The 26921-nt window shown below is 37.7% G+C and overlaps 1 protein-coding gene across 8 annotated transcripts in view; it reads left to right on the top strand.

Moving 5' to 3' along the window:
• The window catches only part of ATP8A1 (ATPase phospholipid transporting 8A1), a 249041-nt gene that overhangs the window by 16531 nt on the left and 205589 nt on the right, over nt 1–26921 (top strand). For 6 of the 8 annotated variants that reach the window (XM_009447595.5, XM_001150768.6, XM_517167.8 and 3 more), the window contains exons 2-5: nt 13421–13535; nt 14828–14927; nt 15905–16003; nt 24491–24536. In XM_009447595.5, the coding sequence (XP_009445870.3) occupies nt 13421–13535; nt 14828–14927; nt 15905–16003; nt 24491–24536 (360 nt within the window). The remainder of the gene's footprint in view (nt 1–13420; nt 13536–14827; nt 14928–15904; nt 16004–24490; nt 24537–26921) is intronic. The other 2 variants (XM_063809479.1, XM_063809482.1) reach the window with 1 other exon arrangement.

The raw sequence follows: 26921 nt of genomic DNA, 5'->3' as shown, positions 1-26921 counted from the left end.
TTTTTGAAAAGAAAGAAAAGGGATTTGGTCAGTGGAGGCTTACTGATCCCTACCAGTCACCACCTCCCTTTTAAGCAGTCTGTTAATCAGCTGCACTTAATGTTTGACTAGCATTGGCCTCAAACTCATTGGCCAATAGCATTATTATTCAGACTTATCTAATGTAAAGGACCTTTTTTAGAGGAAACATTTCTTTTTGGTCTTTGAGAATATATTCTTTGTATGAGAAACACTGCTTTCAAAACAATTAAGCTCAGTTCCATGTTTAACTGAATTCTCAGAAATGTTCTTTTAACTTCTGAATTTTCAGATCTTTCCCAAAAATCCTTTAGAAGCAGTGGATCCCATTTTGTAAATCTGTGAACTTTGAAAGCACATCTGTAGACTCCCATTTTAAAAAACAGTGGTTTATGATCTTTATGATCCATCTTCTTTTTAGAACACTGGGAGAGTGCAGGTGGCCCTCCTTATCCCTGAGTTTCACATCCATGGATTCAGCCAATCATGGATCAAAAGTATTCAGAAAAAATTCCATAGAGTTTCAAAAAGCAAAACTTGAATTTGCCACACACCAAGTACTATGTTGAATCCATGCAAATGACGTGTAGGCATTGTGTTAGGTATTATAAGTAATCGAGAGATGATTTAAAATATACAAGAGGATGTGTGTAGGTTATTTGAAATACTGCATCACTTTATATAAGGTAATTGAGCATCTGCAGATTTTGTAAGGGGTCTTGGAACCAATCCCCCATGCATACTGAACGATGACTAAATTGTCTTCATCTTTTAGTTCCTCTCTCATTCACCATAGTTCTTCTCTGATTAGTAACAGTTCACTTAACTATTTTGCAGGTTCTCACAGTTCTGTAGGTTAGAAAATAATTATATATACCTACACATACATATATGTATTTACTATAGGCTAGGAATTCATTTAGAGCAGTTAGGTGCTGATTTTTCTTTTTTTCCCTCTTAAAATAATCCCCTACCTTGTCTTTTGGTTTAGTTCTTCGAACTAATGTTCATTCTAACCTTTCCAGTCTTAAGATGATTATCCTTGATAGACGATTGAAGCAAAGTAGATGTTGGAGCTGAGAAGTTCTGCCTTTTATTATCTGTTAACAACATTGTATCATCTATTCTAGGCAGCAGGCTCATCTCATCAATTCTTTGTGTCCCAGATGAAAGGGGGAAAAAATCGAGTGGTCTCTAACGTTTTTTACAACACCTTTCCTCCAGTCTCAGATGTCTGTGCATCTGTTAATATTCACTGTTGAACATGTGAACCTATCTATTTTCAACCTTTCCTGTGATCTTTTTTTAATCTTGTGCTTGTTCAAGTACTTCCTGTGAAGCAGCAGTGGTCTCTAAATACAACTCCTTCACCCCTCCCTGACCACCTCCCCTCCTCCCTGACCACCTCCCCCCCTTGTCAGGGCCTTCCACAATTACTCAGCATGTGGGTTTGGACAGCTGTTGGGGCTTCTGCACTTTGTGGGTCTTGATAATAAATTGAAATGTGCCCTCCTGAAATCCAGAATACATATCTGACATGGCCTGGTATTCCCCTTTGACAGTCAAAAACTCTTTGATACAGTTATTTTTTGAAGAGTATCATTACTACTTTACCACTTTTGCTTGGATTAGAATCCAGTCCGTAGTGTCAGTCTGCCTTGTTTCCTGTGCATTTTTAGAGGTGAACTTAATGCCACTGCAAGTCAGTGGTGCTTTAAGCTAATTGAGACTTCTAGGAGATGCTTGGTAGATGTCTGGTGGTTGCAACCCCTCGTTTCTGGTGCAGTCTGCTTCTGTGTCAATTTTTAAACATCTATGTTGGCAAATATACTATTTAATTCTTCTGTCAGATAAAGTTATCTGTGGGTTATTCCCAAGGAGATGTCATTAAATTCCTTCTGTCTTTCATTGTTCTGGTTCCTTTTCCAGTTAAGCATGAAATGGCGTTAGTAAATGTTTTATTATTTTCAAGCAATTCAGCATGCCGAAGATGACTATTATTTTAGGTTAATATCCAAGGCTGGCTGCCAACAAGATTGACTGCTTACTATGTGTGACACCCAACTCTAGGCATACTATAGATTTCCTTGTAATACTGCTTAAGGATATCCTTTCTTCTGAATGTCAGGAATACTCTTTAGAATCCACCACTTAGAATTTGTAGTGCTACTTCAGGGGCTTGTCACAATTTAGCGTGAGTTCAAGAAATGTTAAGCCATTACTTTTTTTCCTTTTTTAGACAATAACTGCTGTGGTGTGTTTTACACTTGTTTATTTTTAAATCAATTCCCTCAAAGGCACTTAAAGAAACATGTCATTTACCATGTCTCCTAATGACAGGTCCTGATGACAAAATATATTAGTGGTTATTAGGATAGAGACAAGACTATAAATTTCTGGGAATTTTTGGATGCCTTATATTGAAATAGAAAATTTAGTAAACATTTAGTGCACAGAAGGGACTTTCCTGAAGGGTCATTCATGTTACTTCCCCATATTAGAGTAGCATACTTAATAGATACTTACCCTTGTGCCTGTCCCATCCTCTGTACCTAAGCATGTATAGCATTTATTATTATTGAACTAAGCATATAGCTCAAAAGATTAGTGTCAGATGTATGATGGTCTTTTACATAGACAATATATTCAGAACTTTTGTAGGTATCCCTTCAAAGAAGAATGGCCAAGGAGAGTATTTTGACACTTAAGTAGCATCCAACAAGGCTGAAGGGGTAGAGAAATGTCTGAACTGGAAATACTGTTGAGGTGTAATAGACCAGCAAAGGACAGAGTTAAAGGGAGAGGTGAGGTCAAATTTAATTGTTGAATGAATGCATGAATCTATCTATCAGTGTCAGAGCTTTAGATATGGGTTGAACTTTATCAATTTCCAAATGTTGTCTTGCCTTTGGTGCTCAGTGACTCTCTAACCTTGAGCAAGTCTCCATATGACAAGTGATGTCTCCTAATCTTCATTTTTAGAACTCTTTTAAAAAGTGAACCCTTTTGTATAATGAAAAGCTATCAATTGTTGAAGGAGATAACCATGTTTTACATGATCAAGGGTATGTAATGTTTTGTTATAACTCAGATGGACTTGGAGGTAATGAGCTAGCATCACAGTTGCATGAACAAGAGGGTGATGGAGAAGAAGGTAGGGATGTGGAAAACCGTTTGGCTATTGTGCAAGTTCCTTAGAGTTGCAATCCACAGTTGTCCCAGAACATGCTGGACTCAGAGCTTGTTTAGGGCAGCTGTTAACATCAGAAGAGATCTGATCCAGCAAGTAGGGCCTGTTGGGGAAGGTTCCAGGTAGCCTGCTTATTCTTAAGCACGAAAAGTGCACTGTGGTTCCAGGTCATCATTCCATGTCGATCAGAAAAGCCAGCTAGTGGTTGAGGTACAGGGAACAGGGCTTAGCTTCTTGAAGAAGGCTAGCCAGTCTGGGTAGGGCATCAGTGCCCACCTACATTAGATGGGTGTTGGGACAGGACTTGGCTTCCAACAGAGGACTGAAATGATTCTGTCAAGATTCCATAATATATAGGCTGAGCATATCCTTTAAGCGGGTGGAGTAGCTCCTGGAATCACATGAAACGCTTAGAGAAAGGTTGAGGAGGATCTAAGGCAGCTTGACTAATACCACAGATTCATTCCTGTCTGTGTTCAGCCTTTTCATCTCTCCAGATGGCAAATTGACTGACTGGCTTAGCCTGGACTGTGTGCTGACTTTTAAGTCAATGAGGAGCATGGAGCCTTGATGGAGCAGTCCCCTAAGACTCTGGGGGAGGGGTTCTCCAAAGGAAAGCAATGGGCTGTTTCCAGGAGAAGCAGATGCCGAGCTGGAAAGAGCAGATTGTCCACTGCACAGAGTCTGCATTAACACTCGGTACAGGGATGGTGTATTAATGCAACTGAAAATTCCATTTTTCCTCTGGCTACTGTTGTCATGATCTAGAAATTTGAGAGGTATTGCTAAATAGTTTCCATTTTAATTTCCATGCTTTTAAGGGTGTTTGATTTCTTCAGTGCCATATTTGAAAATGTGGTTTGTAAGTCTTTACCTTTGAAGCACCCAGTTTATTGTTTCCAGAGTAGTGGTTCCTTCTTTTCATGAGCTGTCTCTCTCTCCCCCTACCCGTCTCTGAACAGCTGCTGTCAGGCTCACAATCGAACATTTGAAGTGACTGTTCTGCTCTAACAATGCAGAACATGGGATTTCAAGCCTCTTTTGTCACTGCAGTAATTGCTTCTGCATTTATAATTAAATGAACTATCTGTACTAAGATACCACTAAAAACAAAGTAAATACAAATATCTTAATTATTCAGCCAATAATTGTTTTGATCCAGCTTAAGAAGCTTACGTGTGTGTGTGCGTGTGTGTGTGTGTGTGTGTGTGTGTGTGTGTGTGTGTGTGTGTATTAAGCCCATTGCTTTCCTTTGGAGAACTCCCCCTTCCCCCATAGTCTTAGGGGACTGCTCCATCAAGTTACCATGCCCCTCTTTGACTTAAAAGTAAGCACATGGCCCATGCTAAGCCAATCACAGTCAATTTGCCATCTGGAGAGATGAAAAGGCTGAACACAGAGAGGACTGAATCTGTGGTATCTTGAACTAATTCCATTAGTCAAGCTGCCTTAGATCTTCCTCAACCTTTCTGTAAGCTTTTCATGTGCTTCCAGGAGCTGCTGCACCTGCTTAAGAAGCTTACATACATACATACATGCATATATATATATGTGTGTGTGTATGTGTGTATATATATGTATATATGTGTGTATGTATATATTCTTAAGCTTCTGTATCAAAACAATATATACAAATACATATGTGTGCATATATATATTCAGGACTTTCAATTATTAAGCCTTTGAAAAGGATAGTGGTTAATGCTAATAATTCCATCTTAGTAGTACCTAACTTTAATCACACCTAAGTTCTGCAGTTGTGTTTGTAAAGTCTCTGTCTAGTTTCCCTGTTAATATTCTTTTATTAGATTCTTTGACTGTGGCAAGCATGACTGCTTGTTTAATGACCCCAACCTAAGTCAAGAAACTTGAGCAGCTAATATGGTCCCTTTAATGCCTAATATTGGAAACCATTGAGTGAAAGGTTATATAATTGCACTCTCCTAAATATGTTTAGGAAATAATATAATAGATATTCTGATTCCAATTACAGCCTTACTTATAATTGCAATAAAGTTGAGTCTGCAAAAAACTTAATGGTTCTATAACCATATTACCCGGCAACAGTGATTTTGTATCTTGTTCTTGTCTCCCTCCTACCTACCACCCCTGCATTTCTGTTGCATAACCCCATACAGATGACAATTTTGTTAAAAAAAAAGTACTCAATATTAATTGACCAAATTATATGGCAAAATTTATTATTTTGCTGTCTATATTGATTTACACTGGTCACAACTATAAGTATTATCCAAAATAAGTAAATGTTAATACCTACATTACAGTCTTTAAGACTTTTAGTTTTCCCGTATCAAGTATTTTGAAGGGGAGATTAATCTGTGGGGGGGATAGGGTGACAGGAACTGTTTGAATGACAAGTATTGTGCTACATTGCTAACATAATGTCATCCTCACATTAACCATATTTTATGGGTGAGGAAGCTGAGACTCAGATGATAAAATAATTTGCCCATGTAGAAGTGTTATAATCTGAATTTGAACATACATCTGACTACATAGCCTATTTATTTTCTCCCATAGTATGCCTTTCTGATTTCATAATAAAAATAATAGCTAGAATTTTTGCATATGCATGAGGAGCCAGGCACTTTACACATGCATTATTTCATGTAATCCCCACAAACTCATGTAAGAGCGTAGGTAGCTAAAGGTTAATTATCTTGTCTAAAGTAACCAGAGCTCATAACTGGTAGACCTAAACAGTCTCTCTCATTCTTAGGCATGATTCTTTAATGCCCTCCTTGATTATATTCTATATTTTAAACATTATTGATTACCATGTAATAATGAGAAAAAGGATGCATGGTATCTAAGGATTAGGGTTGTTTGGCTGTAAAGAGAATTCTATTCATTAAGTGGTTAATTATTTGTTGTATTTACAATCCTACAATAAAGTAATGGGCAAAATTAATTTGAACAATGTATGTAACCCAACACATCCAAAATATTGTAAATTTAGCATGTGATCAAAATAAAACATTATGGGTCAGATTTTTTAAAATCCTACATTTCTTTCATGTCTTGGGCTTTTGCATGGAGTAGCACCAGGCAGTAGTACTATGGAGCATCATGCAATCATGAAGAGGTTATATGGCTCATGCCAGCTCTGCCTCCAGAGTATAATGTATGCATCCACTTCCTTTCATCTCTGTCACCAGTCTAACCCAGGACACATCATCTTTTACCTGGATTATCACAGTGTCCTCGAAATGGTCTTTCTACTTAAACCTGTCAGTGAATTCCTACTGCATAAAGAATATAAATTCAGGCTGTTAGTCTCCCAATCTGGCCCTGCTTCTTTTTGTTTTATGCTCTGTTTACTATTAGTGGCCCTCATGTTCCTGGAAATGCCAAGCTCATTCTCCCCTCCAGGGCTTTTCCTGCTATTCCCCCTTTTGGGTTGACAACTGTCCCTTATCTTCCTTTATGTGTCATCAAAGTCTGAACTCAGCATCTCCTTGAGACGTCTTCTCTGACCACTCAGTGTAAAATAGCAGCAGCTATAGTAGCATCACTAGCAGTGATAACAACAATGAAAATAGCTCACATTCATTACTAAACTCTTACTACGTGCCAGGCATTGTTCTCATATTTACTCGCTGGGTCCTTACAACCACCCTTTGAGGTAAGATACTGTTATTAGTTCTATTATATGCATAATGAAACTTAAGCACAGAGACTTCTGTCAATTGTTCTACAATCACTTGTTTATTTTCTTCCTCATTCTTACCATGTTCTGTAATTATCTTTTTCTTCTCTAGAAAATAAGTCCCTGAGAAAGAGGACCTTATCTTATTTCCTGCTGTTTCTATAACATTTTTTAAATGCCCAAAACATAGTAGATTCTTAAGTATGTTGAATGAATGAATAAGCAAATGAATGAACAACAGGTCTTATTAGATCATGATATTTCGGATGAAAAATGGAATATTTCAGAAATGATACTTCTCTCATATGAGCAGGTCAGAAGCCTTTCACTTATACTATTGAGCATTTTCCTCTGTTACATTGTACTGTGTGCATATAAGCATGTGATGATGAATCTGGGCAGATGAAGAAAGGAAGACTCTGTGTCATCATTCTCAGCAACCCAGTAGTCACTGATCAGTAGGTGCCAGGTAGTTGTTGGCAACTGATTATAGTCACTGCTTAGCTTTTCAAATATGGATGTTGAGTTACCATCACAAAGCACCATTTCACTTCGTGACTGAGTTTTGGCTGCAGATTAAGGAAGGCAACTGTTGCTGTGAAACATCTCAATAAAGGCTCAAGAAGGGAAATTTTTTTACTTTGTTTTTCAGAATTTTCCTGCTCTTCTGAACAAAACTATTGATTTCTTTTCTGCCTGCTGCTCAGCAGATATTAATTTCACAGAATTTTAGAGCTGAGAGTAACTGTCAGATTATTAGCCTAGCCTGGCTTCCCCATTTTACAAAGGAAGAGAATAACCCCCAGGGATGAAGTGGTTTGTGCAGGGTCATGTGGGTAATTGGTAGAAGAACTTGAGCTCACCTCACAGCCCCTAAGTGGGTTAAGTGATGAAACACTGTTCGGGGAAGATGAGCACTTGCTCACTTCAGAGTCATAATTAGGATAGTGACCCACCAGCATCCTTTGTTTTCTTGACAAATAAAATTATTGCTGGAAGCTAAAATAGTCACCAGAAGGATGTTGCTTGTATATTTTTATTTGGTAATACAAAGTAATCTTATTAGCATATTCAGTAGTTAAAAGTTACATGTGACTATTCCCTATACTGAAATTCTTGGTCCTTCTGAAGTTTAGAAATAGCATTTGGCCATTTTACGACCAAGAATGCAAAATTTGGCCTCTTAGAGTCTCTGGTTTAAAATATGCATAGCAAATACTGGATAATTTTATTATTGCTTGAGATAAACCACAATTCAGAAAACAAAATTGCTTTTCTGCTGGCAGGGGGAATAGGAATCAGGCAGAATATTACAGACATTATTTGGCATAAATAAGGAAAAGTCTTTTCCTTGCTCATTTCAATAAAAGCTAGACCAGATTCATTTTTCTGGGAACTGGTTTGATTCTGACCATTTTTAAGCAGTTACAGACCTTGGAGAACACAATGTTGAAAGAAGCTAAGATTTCCCAGAAGCTGCTATACAAATGTGCTTTCATACATAGAAAAGGATCCTTGCTCAGTTCCATTCCTCAAAGTGATAGGTGTATGAATTTGCCTGCCAATTTGCTCTGTGAAACTTAATTTAAGAAGACTGATAATGCTATTAGTGGATGTCAAATGTCTGACCGAGCACCAAGGACATTGGGGTGAATGCCTGAGTTAGTCTCTTGGAGAATCGAAAATGTGAGGAAGGAACATATATCTGGTGTTACTATCATCATTTACTTTGTGTGTCTGTACTTGTGGGCCATTTTGAGATGTCTCCAACAACTTGGAAATTTGCGAATTGAGTATACCTTCTCATTTCTTTCTAAGACTAACATATACAGGAGCAAAGTCACCTTCAAGGGGGCTAGATTGGTTCCTAGGCCTGCAGGATTTGGTAATCCCATTGGAAGATTAAATATCAATTTGTGTTCGAAGGTGGAAATGGGTATGGAGATGGTCAAGGAAGGGGTAAGTCATGGGGTTAAACATTATCAGCACTCTTCTCAGCTCTGCAGAAGGGAATAGAAGCATTAGCCAACAGACTTGAAGTATCATGGCCTCATTGTCAAGATATTGCAACAAACTTTTAAGAGGTTGGTCCTACAGATGCATCTACCCCTTTAGCAGGATTGGTTGCATCAGGCTGTACTTCCCTAATGCTATGAGAGTCTCAGTTCACTTAACCACTGGTGGGTGGGTTACTTTGGTCATTTAACTTCTACATAGGCCAATCTGGGAGAGTTGAATTGATTATGGAACTTCAGTTACTCTAGTTCCTATGGCAATTACTTCTCATCATAAATTTACTAATTGTTGTTTGGACATCAGTCCTACAGGCTTGGGCAACATATGTCTACTTGAAAGAGATCTGTTTCTAGTATATTACTAATCTGGTTTTGCTCACTTGTTAATTCATCAGGCTTTGAGGGCTTACTATGAACCAGAGGTATAATAGGTAACTTACCATGTAACAAGGGAAGCAGGTGAATTGTCAATTACACCACAAGGTAGAGAATTACCACCCCAAAACATTCTTCAACCTCTAACCCAGAAGCCGCCTCCCATTTTTATGAGGCTCAGCCTATGACTGTATCATTATTCACCCTGTTAACTCTTTTAAGTATAATAGACATTTACAATATCTATTACATTTATTGTAATACAAATTACATGTATTGTAATCTATTACAATATTAGGTGTTTTAAGTACATTGCATACATATTCCTTCATTTACTACCAACTATTCCAGGACCTGAACACAGAATACTTCTCTTTGACAGATTAGGAAACTGAAGCCTAGTGAAAGTAAGTAACTATCTAAGGTCATGTTTTATTCTTGGCTTTGCTATTTACCAAATACTGTTCATTCGACTATACTTAATACGGAGTTCAAACCCATTGCATGGTGGGCTTCAGAGTTCAGTCTGAACCCAGAGAAAATGGGTGGGGCACTGAGTGGATCTCAGAAGCAGTCTGTTGAATGTCTTGAAGTCCATTTCCGTTAAATAGGTGAGTATTGTATGTCCTCTTTGCACAAGGTTGTGCTAGGAAAAGCTGAGAGAGATACCAAAGAGCATGATTAAGATGCGTTTCTTTCTCTCAGTAAAGTTCACCTTTAGCATGACTTACAGACAAAGAAGGCTTCTGAAGTCCTGACCTACCAGGAAGACTCAGAACTGTTACCAGATCAAGAACGGCACTCGCCTTCCCCTTGCTTTCTGTGAGGGGATGACATAAAAGCGTCGGAGTTTTCAGTAGTCCTTAGGAGTTCAGACAGGTGGATTAAAAGCTACTAGTAAATTTTAATGACTTATGTGAACGAACCCTCTAAATTATTAAACAGCAAGGGACATGGGTTCCTTCCTTAAAACGAGGAATAGAACTCCATGTATAAGAAGGAACACCATCTTAGTTTGACCCTCTTTGGGGCAGGGTGGTAAAGGATTCTCCTATTTTGATTGCCTTTGTCACCATTCTAATAGCTCAGCTTAGGCATTGCCCAGGTGTGCACATGTAGCTCTTTATGTGGTTATTATAGCTGATGAAGGTGGTGATATGCAGAGGAAATAAAAAAATGAAATCATAAAATAGAATTATCTGGTGCATATTGAATAACTTTCAATTTTGAATGTAGCAAATGTGTTTTCACCTTTAATCCAGAACTGTGAGATCAAAATTGCTACCTACCTTCCTCAAAGTGTTGGTTCATTAATCAAATAGAAGAGTCCGTTTCTCTTTACATGGAAAGAGTCTGGATTGACAGGTTACTTACGTTAAGTCCAGACCTAAGTTGCCCATTTCTGCAATGTAAGATGATTGCATTGAAGAGTTTAATTATAATGGTTACAAACTCTCACTTCCAAATTAGCAAAAATGCTAGTCTTTTTCCCAGGTACCTTCATCAGAATATTCCTGAGGATCTCTGAGGTCAAGTATGTTCACTGAGATATTTCTGAGAACCTCTGAGGTTGCTGTGCCTGTTTACTGCTAGCTTGCTGTCACCTGCTAGGAGTAAACAGAATCGGATACATAACAGAAGGTGATACCTGCAATCTCTGGCCTTCAGACATTCTGGGAGTGGGCTTAAGGTGCCTGATGGCTCTCCATGTCACTGCTGAAGCGACAGGGGAGAGGTGCCTACCAGCTCCACTGGCTGAGAGCCTCACTCCCTGCTTTCAGTGCAGATCTCCCTTCCTCAGTATCACACCTGGTCAGGGCACCACAGAGCCAAGCGTTCTGCATACATTCAGCTTCATGTACAATATCTTTCCAAAGCTTTTCTGTAATGCCTGGGTAAAGAAAGCCTATGTTATCTGTGAAATCCTTTGCTCAGAGCCATCCAGTCTCTTCAATGGTCCTACCCCTGGCAACAGTTTACAGTTTAGATTTTCCCCTTCATTTTGGTGAGTTTTCTCTTTAAAGATCCCTTATTATCTGACCTAGGTTGGGCCCCTACTAATCCATTAGGATTGTTTTAATTACTCTGATTCCCACATAAGGGATGGGGTTAATTCCAGTCCCTTTAGTTCAAGGAAAATCCTTTGCCCCACGGAAATTCTTGAATACAAGTTAATATCTGAGGGGGAGATGCAGTATCCAATTGCTTTCAGTGGATAGCAATATCCAGTGCTCTCCCAGCAGCGTTTGAGACCTCAATGTAAGTAGGTATGTCTGGAGGGAGTAACACCCAGTTCCTCAGCTAAGGACATCCAAGGGCCGGGCCCTCAAAAGTCCCATTACATAAAGTAAATACAACACTCAAAAGTCCATTATATAAAGTAAATACAACACAACCTGAGAACATCAGCTCAGAGTGGAGTGAAGAGCTGGTTTTTTTGAAGCTCTCTCTCTAATCCAGAGGCGGGGAACAGCACACTCTGGTCTTCATGCTACCATGAAGGAAGACCTAATAAAGGACTCAATTTTTTTTAAAGATTGATCTCCCTCTATTCAATAACCCATGTGTGAAATTTCAATTATACAAAACTAGAGGGAAAAGTATGTGTTTAGAACATGGTGTAGGGAAACACTGTGAGCAAAGCTGCTGATTGGGTCTGAAACTGTAAAATGGGTGTGACAGAATCTACTCGGAGCCATGTGACCTCCAGGGTGATAAGGATACAATGTGCCTCTCACCCTGTGCCCCTCCTACTTGGAAAGCTTTCAGTGGTTGGCTGCCAAGCAGAGCGCAGGGTCCTCTGGGACCTGGCCTGTGTGCTTCCTCAGCGTGGTTTCTCGTCCGCCTTCTGTCTGTGCTCCAGCGGCACTGCCCTGTTTGCTCTCCCCTGCACACATGACACCGTTTCTCACACCCCAGTCCCTGTGCTCATGCTTCTCACCTTTGTAGAACACCTCAGTGATTTTCTGGTTTCATACTATAACAAACCCCACAGGCCAGCTTTTCACATAGTTGTTACCAGCACTTGGCCAACAGTTGTTTTTTTATCAGTGGGTGGAGCAGCTTTTCTTGCCCCCGAAAAACAGTCAACCACTCATTTTTCATTGGGTATATGTATTCGGCAAACATTGGGTACCTGCTGTTTGTTGGCACTGGTGTTGAGAAGATGAATAACACACCCTCTATGGCCCTAGGGAGTTCCCATTCTGGTAGGGGGAACCTGACTCAGGCAGCAACAAAACCTTCTGGTAAGTGTTTTGCTGAAGAGTGGGGAGGTTCAGAGGGCTGTGGAAACCCAAAGACGTTTTACCTAACTTGAACATCATAGAACACTTCAGAAGAAACCACATGTCAGCAGGTCTTATGGGAGGAGTTGGCATTGGCTAGGCAGAAAAGACAAGAAAAATGGGTTTTGGAGATACAGTACTGTTGTCACCCCTTTGATTTTTCACTAGAAGACACAAAAAGCTGTTTAAAATACTATCTGTTGATATTCTGTTCTAGAACTTGTATGTATTTTTTAAAGTGTTTGTCAACATTGCAACAAAGTACCCAGTTGAATGTATCCTGTTGTTTCAATGATTATGAGATGACTTGAAGTGCTCTTGAGAAATTTAAAGTTCGTTTGTGAACATGAATTCTAACTGGAGAAAAAAATAGGTGATGATAGTGAGTTGGATCATTGTTGCAGTTCTCTATTTAAACCTTACTATTTATCTTTTCTTCTGTCTTCATCTGGGAAAAAACCCAGGAAAGTATTAAATGCATATGCTTAAATTTTTGACTATATTTTAAATTACCTTGTTAGTTTTACCTAAAACTGTAATTTAAACCAGTTTAAAATTAAGTTTTACTTCTGGGCATCTTTTTATATAGTGGAAGGAAAGAAGTTGAACACTTATGGGGGAAATGTAAAGTTGATGTTATGTCTTGTTTTTGATATGGCTCAGTTTTTACATGACTGTTAAATGCTGCCCTTTAAATCTAGTAGAAATGTTAAATATGGGGATGTTACTTTTTATTATAAAAGAAACAACAGTAAGGGGAAGCAAGTAGCTTTTAACAGATTTCATATTCTAGACTAGTTATGAAATGTGTTTTTGGTCTGGACAATAAAACATTTCTTGTACAATAAGAAGATCTCTTTTTAAGGTTATGAGAAGACAGATGATGTTTCAGAGAAGACCTCACTGGCTGACCAGGAGGAAGTAAGGACTATTTTCATCAACCAGCCCCAGCTGACAAAATTCTGCAATAACCATGTCAGGTAAGAACTACCAAAGAATGCCATGAGACCAGCCAGCAGAGCAGAGCTGGTTAGGTCAAAATGAAAATGCTTGCAAAGAGCTTTCAGTGCAGTCAGTTAATATTTGAGAGCTCCCTGTTGGCAGTGTGAATAGGCTGTTTCCCCATCTTCTATCCCATAGAATATTCATAAGAATTCATAAGAATCTGGAAATAGCGAGGAGCAGAAAGAATAAGCACCCATCCTCTGCCGATGCTGCATAGATATTGAATAATGGAAGCTGCTTATGTGTAAATGCCCCTGTCCTAAACCTGTTAATAGAGCGATGCATTACTGGTTTTGGTTAGCAAGTTTTAACATTTTAGAAGAGGTCTTTGCAATTCTGCACCAAGAATTCCTTCTGGTTATATAGTCTTTAAGTATTGGTTTTTGATAGTTGTGAAGTTTAGTATGGTGTGGAGGAATGGAGGGCTGTGCGAATTACTTCACTGCACTGTTGTGTTTTCATTCCAACAATAATGTAAAAAGTATCTGTGTAAGCACTGGCCACTTATGCGGCTTCTGGGACCACATAAACACCTTCAATACTAATAAAGTGTTTCTCCAGTGGCAGAGTTAACTAGATTTGAGAAGTGCCCACTTAATATGTACAACTTCAAATTCTAGAGGAACATTTCTCAGTTTGGGTAATGTGGCATGTGTCTGCTTTAATCTCCTTTCTATTTGATAAACAAGAGGAAGATCTGGGTGTTTCTAAGACCTAAGTAGTGATATCTTACTGATGTGGGCATATCTGGTGTGTTTAGTGTGGATTTCTAGCCATGTTCCTGGAGTGGCAGTGAAGAAAATTCAAACAGAACCCCAGAGATCTCCCTGAAATTATCCAGGAAAGGCATCTCTGTTTACAGTGTCTGGTCAAATTGCTCAAATTGCTGATTTGGGGGTTTTTTTGGCAAGATTTTATTTTCTAGTCGCACGTTGTACTCTGTCTTATGGAGGGCTGGAGCCCTTTAACTCCAAAGTTGCTCTTCTTTGTAAGCTACTTCTAGTAATGTTAAGCAGAATAATTGGCCAAATAGGACAAAAGATTATGCAAAAAAAAAAAAAAAAATCTGTGGTATTCACGCTTTACTATTTATTTAACCTTTTCACTCTTTTTCATTTAGGTTAATGACCCTTTGCAATATTCTCCCAATTTGAAACAGCCGGCAAATGTTCCTTATCTAACTTTTTATATGGTAGTAACAGAACTTTGTAAGTGTGGGTGCTAATTATGGAGAAGTTTTATGCTACTTTTCATTTTTGTTTTCTAGCACTGCAAAATACAACATAATCACATTCCTTCCAAGATTTCTCTACTCTCAGTTCAGAAGAGCTGCTAATTCATTTTTTCTCTTTATTGCACTGCTGCAGGTAAAGTCACGTCATAAAACCTTGTCAAATGTTCAGGTACTAATAAATGTTAAGCCCGTGACCAGTCCCCTGAGGTTTATGTAAATGCCGAGAGATAAGCTGGTTTTGGTGGACATTTCTGGCTCCTGCTGCAAGCAGTGTTGGAATCCACTACCTTTTCCAGCCTTTTGATTCATTTTTATCAGCTTATTTTGGATGTTCTATAAATTTGATGTGGCAAGGACTGTTCATTTTGGGTGGTAAAGGGGATGGGACGTTTTCTTAAAATGTTAATTTTCATAGGAAAAGTATCAACTCTGAACCTTAGAATGCAAGAAGTTAAATCTTGTGCTTCTCTTTGTATTTAAATTAGTTGTAGTCAGAAAAAGTTTTAGTTTATTAAAAAGTAGCATATTGAACATATGCTTAAATTTGAAAAAATATTTTCATTGAACTTGAAAATAAAAAATTTTTAAAACACCACAAAACACAAGGAAAAAAATTTAAAACTCTCATTATTCTACCATCAGAGACAACTACTCTTAAATTGCGGGTATATATCCTTCTGGTCTTTTTTTTTTTTTTTCCCCTCCCAAGCATCGTTTATTGACTTAGTTTACAAAAAGGGGATCATAGAATACCTATTGTTTTGTTACCTGCTGTATTCATATAACAATGTGTGGATATTTTCCCAGTTATTCATTGTGTTTCTAAAATATCATTTTAATAGTTATATTTTAGTGAATAGATATACTGTAACTTATGTAACCAGTCTTCCAATGGAGGTTGTAGTCCTATATACAACTACTTACTGTGAAACTAATTAACATGCTTTTCCAGTACTTATTAGATACGAACACATTACCTCACTCAGCATTAGTCGGCCAAGATAGTAAAATCAGTGAGGCATATTTTAGAAGGCACTGAGACTGTTTTCTTGAATCTATTATAAATTTTCTAGTTCTCATTGGATTTCTCTTTTTTTTTTTTCCAAATAGCAAATACCTGATGTGTCACCAACAGGTCGTTATACAACACTGGTTCCTCTCTTATTTATTTTAGCTGTGGCAGCTATCAAAGAGATAATAGAAGATATTGTAAGTATTCTATTTTTTCATAATTGTATGTGACTTTGTTATTTATATATGTTTTAAATATTAGTTTTTTCTTAAATTATTTAATTCTTGGCGTGGGCTGTTTAAAATATACATTCAACTTCAAAATGTCTAGAATATGTTCCTATCCCTGAAGTTAATTTTTGTTTTCTGTAATATTGCTGAATGTTTGTTACAGTGTTCTATTGCATTTATAGTTTAGCAAATAAAAGAAATTAATTTACTGTAATAATTGGCTTGAGGAGAAAAGTACATTTGAACATTATTTTCAATTAAATGAAAAACTCTCCAAATTATCTAAGTGATATTTTTTGGTATTTTCTATTTTTTAATTTAAATAATTATAATAAATTTCATTTTATTAAATGCCTTTGATTTCTTCTCACCTTATTTAATAGTTCTAAGTTTCTTTTTCCTTTATCTCATTTTTTTAAAAGAAAGTAATAGTAACCAAATTAGCTATTTTTATTCTGTGGTAATAAGAGAAAGGGGAAGTCTCTTTCTCCTTTATAAAACTAACTCTACCAAATAAATTCAAGCCTTTTTTCTGTTTTGTCTATTTTAACTGTCTTACTTGAGGAAACCAATGTTTTGTTTTGGTTTGGTTGTTTTCCTATTCTTTTAAACTACTTCATATAGAGAGAGAGAGAGAGAGAAAGAGAGACTTTTAAGTTCAGGGGTGCATGTGCAGGGTTGTTACATAGGTAAACGTGTGTCATGGGGTTTTATTGTACAGATTATTTCATCACCCAGGCATTAAACCGAGCATCTATTAGTTACTTATAGTTATTTTTCCTGATCCTCTCCCTCCTCCCACCCTCCACCCTCCAATGCGCCTCAGTATGTGGTGTTCCCCTCTGTGTCCGTGTGTTCTCATCATTTACTCCCATTTACAAGTGAGAACACACGGTATTTGGTTTTCTGTTCCTGTGTTAGTTTGCTAAGGATAATGGCCTCCATCCAGCTCCATTCATGTCCCTGCAAAGGACATGATCTCGTTCTTTTTTATGGCTGCATAGTATTCCGTGGTGTATATGTACCGCGTTTTGTTTATCCAGTCTATCATTGATGGGCATTTAGGTTGATTTCATGTCTTTGCTATTGTGAATAGGGCTGAAATGAACATACACATGCATATGTCTTTATAATAGAATGATTTATATTCCTTTGGGTATATACCCAGTAATGGGATTGCTGGGTCAAATGGTATTTGTCTTTAGGTCTTTGAGGAATCACCACACTGTCTTCCACAATGGTCAAAACTAATTTACACTCCCACCAACAGTGTATAAATGTTCCTTTTTCTCTACAACCTTGCCAGCATCTGTTATTTTTTAACTTTTTAATAAATGCCATTGTGACTGGTATAAGATGGCATCTCATTGTGGTTTTGGTTTGTATTTCTCTAATAATTGGTGATGTTGAGCTTTTTTTCAACGTTTGCTGGCCGCATGTATGTCTTCCTTTGAGAAGTGTCCATTCATGTCCTTTGCCCACCTTTTTTTTTTTTTTTTTTTTTTTTGAGACAGAGTTTCGCTCTTATCACCCAGGCTGGAGTGCAGTGGTGCAATCTCGGCTCACTGCAACCTCCACCTCCCAGGTTCAAGTGATTCTCCTGCCTCAGCCTCCTGAGTAGCTGGAATTACAGGCATGCGCCACCATGCCCAGCTAATTTTGTATTATTAGTACTGACAGGGTTTCTTCATGTTGGTCAGGCTGGTCTCGAACTCCCGACCTCAGGCAATCCACCTGCCACGTCCTCCCAAAGTGCTGGGATTACAGGCGTGAGCCACTGCACCCGGCCCTTTTCCCACTTTTTAATGGGGTTGTTTTCTTCTTGTAAATTTAAGTTCCTTGTAGATGCCGGATATTAGACCTTTGTCAGATGCATAGTTTGCAAGTGTTTTCCCCCATTCTGTAAGTTGTCTGTTTACTCTGTTGTTTGTTTTTTTTTCTTTTTTGCTGTGCAAAAGCTCTTTAATTAGATCCAATTTGTCAATTTTTGCTTTTGTTGCAATTGCTTCTGGCATCTTTGTCATGAAATCTTTGCCCATGCCTATGTCCTGAATGGTAGTGCCTAGGTTTTCTTCCAGGGTTTTTATAGTTTGGGGTTTTATATTTAAGTCTTTTTTTGTGGTTTTTTTTTTTTTGTTTTTGAGATGGATTATCACTCTGTTGCCCAGGCTGGAGTGCAGTGGCGCAATCTTGGCTCACTGCAACCTCTGCCTCCTGGGTTCAAGCAATTCTCCCACCTCAGCCTCCCGAGTGGCTGGGATTGCAGGCTCCCACCACCATTCCCGGCTAATTTTTTTTTTTTTTTTTTTTCCCTAGTAGAGACAGGGTTTTGCCATGTTGGCCAGGCTGGTCTTGAACTTCTGACCTCAGGTGATCCACCCACCTTGGCCTCCCAAAATGCTGGGATTACAGGCGTGAGCCACCATGCCCAGCCTTCATTTAAGTCTTTAATCCATCTTGAGATGAGTTTTGTATATGATGTAGTTTCAGTCTTCTACATATGGCTAACCAGTTATTCCAGCATTATTTATCGAATAGGGACTCCTTTCCTCATTGCTTGTTTTTGTCAGCTTTGTTGAAGATCAGATGGTTGTAGGTGTGCAGTCTTATTTCTGGGTTCTCTATTCTGTTCCATTGGTCTGTGTGTGTTCTCCTACTAGTACCATGCTATTGTGGTTACTGTAGCCCTGTAGTATAGTTTGAAGTTGGGTAGCATATTTGATACCTCCAGCTTTGTTCTTTTTGCTTAGAATTGCCTTGGCTATTTGGGCTGTCTTTTTGGTTCCATATGAATTTTTAAATAGTTAAATTTTAAACTATTCATTGACATTCTGTAAAGAATGGTAGTTTAATGGGAATAGCATTGAATCTGTAAATTGCTTTGAGCTGTATGGCTATTTTTACAATATTGATTCTTCTATCCAGCAGCATGGAATGTTTTCCATTTGTTTTGTCATCTCTGATTTCATTGAGCAGTGGTTTGTAGTTTTCCTTGTAGAGATCTTTCACCTCCCTAGTTAGCTGTATTCCTAGGTATTTTATTCTAAAATAGTTGTTTGCCAGTCCGAGAGGACAATCTGTTAATCCTTAGGAAAGTAAGATGGTAAAGCAAGGAAATGGTGAGAAATTTAGAACGCTCCAATTTAAAGTTATACAAACATTAACACTTTTTCTATAGAGGATCAAATTGGGATCTCATTAAGATGGCATTTGCCATGTTAGGAATGGGTCAATTGAACATTTAGATCATCAGTTTCAAAATCATCCAAGTATTTAAGAGTAGAAACAGATGTTGTGCATGTGTATAAAACAGCATAGTCCTCTTGATTGGAAATGACATACTTGATGGAGACACTAGCTGAGAAGTGTAAGAGACTCCTACCTGCATTGCTCCACATAGACTTGCCAACCTTTAGATTGTGGTAGGACTTGGCAGTCCACAGGGATTGGTCTTTACTACACTTTTGTCACTTTCTTTGCCTTTTGGACTTCCCTTTTCTTTGTTTAGCCTGATTATCATTGAGTACCTTTAATTTACTAGGCATCATGCTAGTGTTTCACAAATGTTTTTCTCTAATTTTTTCAATAACATTGAAAGTTGGATGTTAACTCAATTTTAAAGGTAAGGAAGCTGAGGCTTAGAGAGGTCATGTAACTTGTCTAAGAAAGTGATAGAATCAGAATTCCATCCTATCCAGTGCTCTTGGCTCTGCATGATTGTGAAGGGTCACCAACATTTATTGTGCTTCTAGGTTGTACTTACTCTATGTCCTTTACATTTACTTAATCTTATAACAACCCTTGAAGATGTTATTGATCTCATCCCTATTTTACAGATAAGAGGAGGCAGGAGGGGTACGGTAACTTGTCCAAAGTCACACTGGGGCTGTCAGAATTCAAACAAGGCATTTTGGCTCCAGACTCCTGCCTTATAATCACTACTCAAAACTGCCTTCCCTGTCTTGTTTTGCTTTGTTTTGTTCCCTGGCAAAGCTATAATCTCTCTAGCTATGGTTTCTAGTACTCCATCTTTGAAAGTACATGGCAAATAAAATTGTATCCAAGAAGTTTTTTTTTAACAGAACTCTTTTTGGCATAATATAATAATCAGGTACTATTAGAAAGTTGCTAATCATGCAGTCCTAAAGAATGTAATAATAGTATTGTGAGATAATAGTATCATATGAAGTAGTTTTCCAATGAAATCACTGTTAAGAAATTGACTAGAAATTGTAAGAGTAGTTTAGCAAGAAGTTTATGCCAAACTGTAAAGTGATAGAAAGTTTGAAAGAATACTCTCTAAAATGGGGGACAAATCAAATAACAATTTAGATAGTTGGACAAAGAGCTGTCTTTATCAGTGAGAATAATGAATACATCTTTTCATTCATCCACTCAGCAAGAACATTTGAAGAACTCTTGAGCTGCCAGGCATTCATTAGGATATGTATGAGGATGTGTTAAACTTTTGCTGTGCTGGTAATCATGTCTCATATGTCAGTGGCTTAATATATAAGTTTATTTTTCAGTTACTCAAAGACACATGATGGTGGGCATCAGGGATTCAGCCTGAATCAAGATTCTGCTTTGTGGAATATTGGTGGTTATTGTAGCAAGGGTGGGGAGAGGGGATGGAATCTCAGTTCTTCTATGTTTTGGCCCAGAAATGGAGCACACATCTCTTTATAGCTCAGTATTAGAACTAGTGGCATGGCAAAGAGAAGATGTTGTCTCAGGGTCCATGGAAGTGGAGAGCTGGATATTGGTGAAGACTGGTCATGGCTGCCACTAATACATCAGTGAATAAAGCAGAGATTACAATCTAGTAAACTTTCCTATATTCTATTAGATAATGTTTTTAAATCTCTCTCTATATATAGATTTAAAATTTTTAAAAATATATATATATATGTGTGTGTAGATAGATAGATTAAAATATAGTAAGAATTGCCTGCAGGTAAGGTACTGAAGACTTATCCACCCCCAGTGCATTTTAACTCTTGATGCTTTAGATAACTTAACATACTATGATTTTCTATTTTTATGTGTTAATAACAGATAACACACATACTTGAAAATACTCTAAAATTGATGGAGAACTCTCTTCTAAAAAGCTGTATTATGCTAAATGCTAGTTCCTATGATAAAGATCAAATTTGTTAAATTGATATTTATCACTAAAAATGTTCCCTCTTTGCTATAAACTTGTTAATTTAAATACTAGGAGACTCCATTTGTTATAAAACAGTTATTCAAAGTCTACAGTGTGTAGGAACCAAATACTGAGACTATGTTAGTGAGTAAAACTAGCCGTGATGGAGCTTATATCCAATAGAAGAGATCGACATTAATCAAGTAATCATACTGGTGAGAATGGCTTGAACCGTGGAGGCGGAGGTTGCAATGAGCCGAGATCCCACTACGGCACTCCAGCCTGGACGACAGAATGAGACTCCATCTCAAAAAAAAAAAAAAAAAAAAAAAAAAAAATCACACTAGGCTATTAATGAGAATTAAATGATGGACATGAAGTCCTTAGAATAGTGCCTGGTATGTAGTAAGTGATGAATAAATGTTAACTGTATTATCATCTAGAGATCCTTTTGGCTTAACAGTAGAAAATGGATTGCAAGGAAAACAGAGCATTTGTGCAGACAAGAATATTCTAGTTGTTAGTGTAAAAAAAATGAAGATATATTAGACTCAGCAGGTATGGTAGACATGGTGAAAAGTAAGAAAATGAATTTAGTACATTTTTAAGAGTAAAACTGACAAGACTTAACCACTATCTAACATGGCTACATACCCTATTCTATCCACAACCACTGGAATGTAAGCTCCATGCAAGGAAGGGGTTTTGTCACTTGTTACTGTAGTCTCAGCAACAGTAACAGGGCCTGGCACATAGTCAGTGTTTAGTAAATATTTATTGAGTGAAAGAATGGCTTGGATAGGAAAGAGAGGGAGACAAAGGTATTAGAATGAATTTCCTGGTTTGGGTAAATGGATGGCATGTGTTTCCATGTCTGAGACAAGTACCAGGTCTTGGAGATTAAGGTCCCTGGTTGCCTTGTGAACAGTTTGAGATGCCTTTGAGATTGCCAGAGAGATGTTAAAGAGGCAACCAGATATAATCATGGAGCTCAGATGAGAGTTTTGACTGGTATATATTTATGTACTGGTTATAATTGAAACTGCAGGTATGAAAGAGTTGTAAGAAGAGAATATGGAGTTAGAAGTGAGGAGGGCCAGGGAGTAAGCCTTGAGCAATACCATTGCTGAATAGCAAGTAGGCAGAGGAGACAAGGGTCAAGGTGCAGATGGCAAACCTGGCAATGATGTGATAAGAAATACCTAGGGAGGGAAGAGTTTCCAGAAGGAGGGAGTGGTCAGCATTGCATACTATGTATCCTGAAGTTCATAACACTGTTTATACAATACAGTTTATTCGTGTGCTGTCAATCTAATACTGATGATATTAAATAATTCATTAGCCCTCAGTGATAGTAAATGAATTTCGATTATGACACAGTTGAGGTATTTGAACTCAGAGAATAGCTTAATTTTTTATGAACTATTAGTTTTAGAAGGAATAATCTTATCAAGACACAAAAGTTAGATGCTTTCTTTTTGTAGGCATGGGATTAAAATCTGCCTATTGAGATAGATTCTTATATTCAACACACTTGTTTCATGACAAGTAACCTAATTCTGTGATGGGAAGATAGAGGAAAGAGATGCTCTTGTGCAAGAATTCGCTGTAGATGGAAAGTGATGTTTAAGATTGCCTTGGGTTTCACTAAGATTAAATTTCCTCTTTGAAGTGGAATGTTTCATTAATTAGCTTTTATTTATCTCCTTTAGTTGGAAATCTAACCATTGTCTCGTATTTTGGAAACATTTGTGCCTCCTTTGAATATCTAAATTTACCTTGGACTGTTATTTTTGATGAAAATTTGTTTTGGATCACTTTCTAATTTTCTTATAATCTCTACTAACAAGCAAAAATAATATTTTCAAAGTTCTGTAACTACAAAATCTCTACTGATGCTACAAATTTAACAGAACTTTAAACATTTAAGAATCTTTTTTGGCAAACTGCTTGCTTTTGGAAGCAATAATATGCCTATTGAAAGTCTACATTAATACACTTTTATTAGTGAGTATTTTATACTGAAAAGGAGTTCTAATTGTGTTCCTGCATGTCTGTGTGGGAAGAATCATTCTCAACAATTCTTTCGCAGAGGCATTTTGAATGCTTTGTTTGCATTTTGTGCAGTTCAGTAGCTGATTGTTTCCACAAACTGAGTGTACGCTCCCAGCTCTTATCTATTCCTCTTGGGTGTTGCCATGTCCTGGAGTGCTAATCCACACTTCTAGATTTTTCTCTTGCAGTGTTTTCATATGCGCACTGTGATTCTGAAAACTGTATTTTTTCTCAAATGGAAAACTTAGGAACTCATTTGTTTTACATTTGTTCCAACCCATATTATAGTCAGGTACGCACAACTATATTCAACTTCAGGCTTTGTATGAAACGATCTTTGAGCGAACAGAGTTAGTTACACTCACCGCTCTTCTGCAGTGTTAATGGAGTCTGATGAGTTACACTCGATGCTGTAAATTTAGATGGAAGCCATGGAAAACCTCTAGGTAAACCGGAGAGAAAATAGCTTTCCTGGGCACTCAGATTCTCACCTTTCCTCTGACCTGTTTCTTCTTCTTACCCACTGCTATAAAACCTTGGCTTATGCAACTCTTCAAACCTACCTAGACTTAGACTAACTCACCTGCTTATTGTGTAATTTTGTAGGTGCTCTTGGGAGGAAGGAAGATATGATAAGATTATGTAATTCAGTGGCTTTCGGTTGCAAGTGGTGGGAGGAGGGAATGCTGGGGAGCATTGAACAGGAGAGACTGTATGCCAGTGGTAGACATCGTTGGTTCAAGTCATTGGCAGACATCAGCATATCATTAAATTATGGAGGATGTGCTCAGCTTAATTTGGTAACGAATTTCGTAAGCTGAAAATATTTCAATACTATTATTAAACGGTAGTTATTATAGATAATTCTCTCAGGCAATCTCCTTTTTAAAGTGAGTTATTAAAGCAAAATACTAAATCAACCTTTCATACTTTTCTAGTACATTAAAATTTTAATCCTACCTATGTGCCAAGGTAAGATCCTTGTGAGGACCACAAACTTATGCTCTCAGAAAAGGAGCACTCTATGGAGATACTGGGAATTGTTCTTTCAGTTTTAGAATTCCTAGGTGTGCTCTGATTCTTCCCATCACCACTACCCCATCAATGTATACTTTAACATTGACATGCATGAGAAATGATAAAAACCTTGAGAAACATAAGCTAAATCTTTTTTGGTATGAGTGCTCTCTTGTTTTAGTAATCTCATTCACATTTTCACAGTTGTTCTTTTTGCTTTTAAACTTTAGAAACGACATAAAGCTGATAATGCAGTGAACAAGAAACAAACGCAAGGTAGGAATTTTACGTGCTTTTTTCTCATATTTGTCAAACCTACTTGTAGTATATACAAACACTTCAATTACATATAATTCAATTGCAAATAGTGTGCATCTCAAGTTTTTGTTTCGGGGTAGATTGATTTTTGGTTTGTGGCATTTGTTAGGATGACACTTAAACTCACTTTAAAGTGATTTATAGTGATAATACTTTTGAAAGCCAACATTTTAAATATATTTAAGTGCTTCATAGCAATAGTCTCTCAAATACAGTCCATAAAGTATGCAGTTGTTTTGACAGTGTTAAATATTATAAATTTATTTTGTTTGTAATCTACAGATGTTATTCTAGAAAAGATGTATAGAAAATAATCACATGTGATGTCACTTGAGTGAAAAGCATATTGGAAACACTGAGTTATACATGCAGATGACAGACACTCCAGAAATAAATACAACCAGGCCTGCTTCTGTACAGTGCATGGCATTTTGGCACAGCTCTTTTTGGATGGGGCTCATTTTGATACAGCCAAAAGCAAAATGATCTTCAATACAAGCAAATTCGCCATCATGCTCTAAGATTTTTTTTTTTTAATGCCCAGGAATGTGAGAAACAGGCATCTTAGCTCATCTCTGAATGAATTTGCCCCATCTGAGAATCTCATCTCTGAAGTTCTCTGATGTGGTGAGGATAAGTGATGTCTGCCAACATTATCTGGTATTTAGGAAGACTATTTTTATACTGCTGATATTTCTATGGAGTCCTGTCAAAATTCCCTGCTTCTTTTTCACCACCTCCCACAATAGGCATTATATGCCAATTTTTAATACATTTAAGGATGATATATTTACAAATTAATTTGCAAAATATTTACTGAGATTATTTTATTATGGAACATATAAGAAAGTATAAGACGGGAACTTCAACTTACAACTTATGAAGAGCTTATAACATACTTGTTGAAATAGATACATGTAAAAACATGTAAAAGTACAAAGAGATGATCTGTGTGGAAGATGAAGGATTTGGACTACATGATCTTAATTATCTTCGGATTTTTGTGGCAAATCATAGTTTCTATGTCAAGTGCTATAAAAAATGGTAAGGAGAGAAAACTGTGGTGTATCTTGAGCTAGACCTTGAATTTTAGGAGGACATTGGATGAACAGAGAGGAATGGAGAAGATATTTTTATGTGTGGGTTGAGTGGGAAAGGAGGAAGAGGGGTTTTTCAGGAAAATAAGACTGTAGGACTGCTTTGCTGAACCATTGTTAGACTGCCAGGCGCAGAAAGGAGATTCACATCAGAGGGAAACAAAATCATGATTTAAAAGGTAGGCTGAGGTTGAATTGTATAGGGTCTTGAAGGCTAAGCCAAGGGGATTCCAACATTTCTTGTGGATATTGAGTCGCTGTTGAAGGTTTATGAGCCAAAACGAGACAGGCCGAACATGTGGGTTAAAGATGGAAGGCAGAATGAACAGGAGTAAGGGACTGTTGGAAGCCTGGGACAGAGCTACTCCAGGAGTTTAGTTGTGAAGGGACAAACACAGGAATTGAAAGGGAAAAAATCCAGACGTTTCAAGCCTGGTATTTTTGGCAATATGCAGTTTTTGCATTTGTTGCCATATTGCTCAGAATATTCAGTAACAGCTTTTGAAACAGAAGTACATAAATGCTTTTCCAACCCATAATGTATCTTGTAGCAGAGGGCTCCTATGTTCAGTGACTGGCAATTATTGATTTTCAAGCCTTGGCTCAAGAAGTTGACATAGTACAGTAGAGGTGTGGTCACCATAGCTATGATGATTTTGGGCTACCACACAGGTGCTCCACCCTTCTGGGTACGTACTTACCTCCAAAAAAAAATTCCTTGCCTACCATTCAGATAAAATTTTATTTCTTGACTATCCATCTTGGTTCATGAGTCCCCTTCATAGATTAACAGGATTGGCCCTATGGCTAAATATGAGAATAGGCAAGTGAGAGGAAAAGCTTCTATAATAAATATATATAAAACTCAATTCAAAAATGAAATATTAGGGCTTAGCTATAAAAGCCATTTCAGTCAACAGAATACACTCCATATCTGTAGGTTTCTCATCCTAAGATTCAACCAATTGAAGATCAAAAATAGAAGAAAAAAAAAATGAGGCCAGGCGGGGTGGCTCATGCCTGTAATTCCAGCCCTTTGGGAGGCTGAGGCGGGTGGATCGCCAGAGGTCAGGAGTTCAAGCCCAGCCTGACCAACATGGCAAAACCCCATCTCTACTAAAAATACAAAAATTAGTTGGGCATGGTGGCAGGCGCCTGTAGTCCCAGCTATTCGGGAGGCTGAGGTAGGAGAATCGCTCGAACCCAGGAGGCGGAGGTTGCAGTGAGCCAAGACCGCGCCACTGCA

Source organism: Pan troglodytes, chromosome 3 (genome assembly GCF_028858775.2).
Source record: "Pan troglodytes isolate AG18354 chromosome 3, NHGRI_mPanTro3-v2.0_pri, whole genome shotgun sequence".
NCBI lineage: Eukaryota > Metazoa > Chordata > Mammalia > Primates > Hominidae > Pan > Pan troglodytes.
Note: the sequence above shows the minus strand (reverse complement) of the source record. Positions and strands in the feature narration are given on the sequence as shown.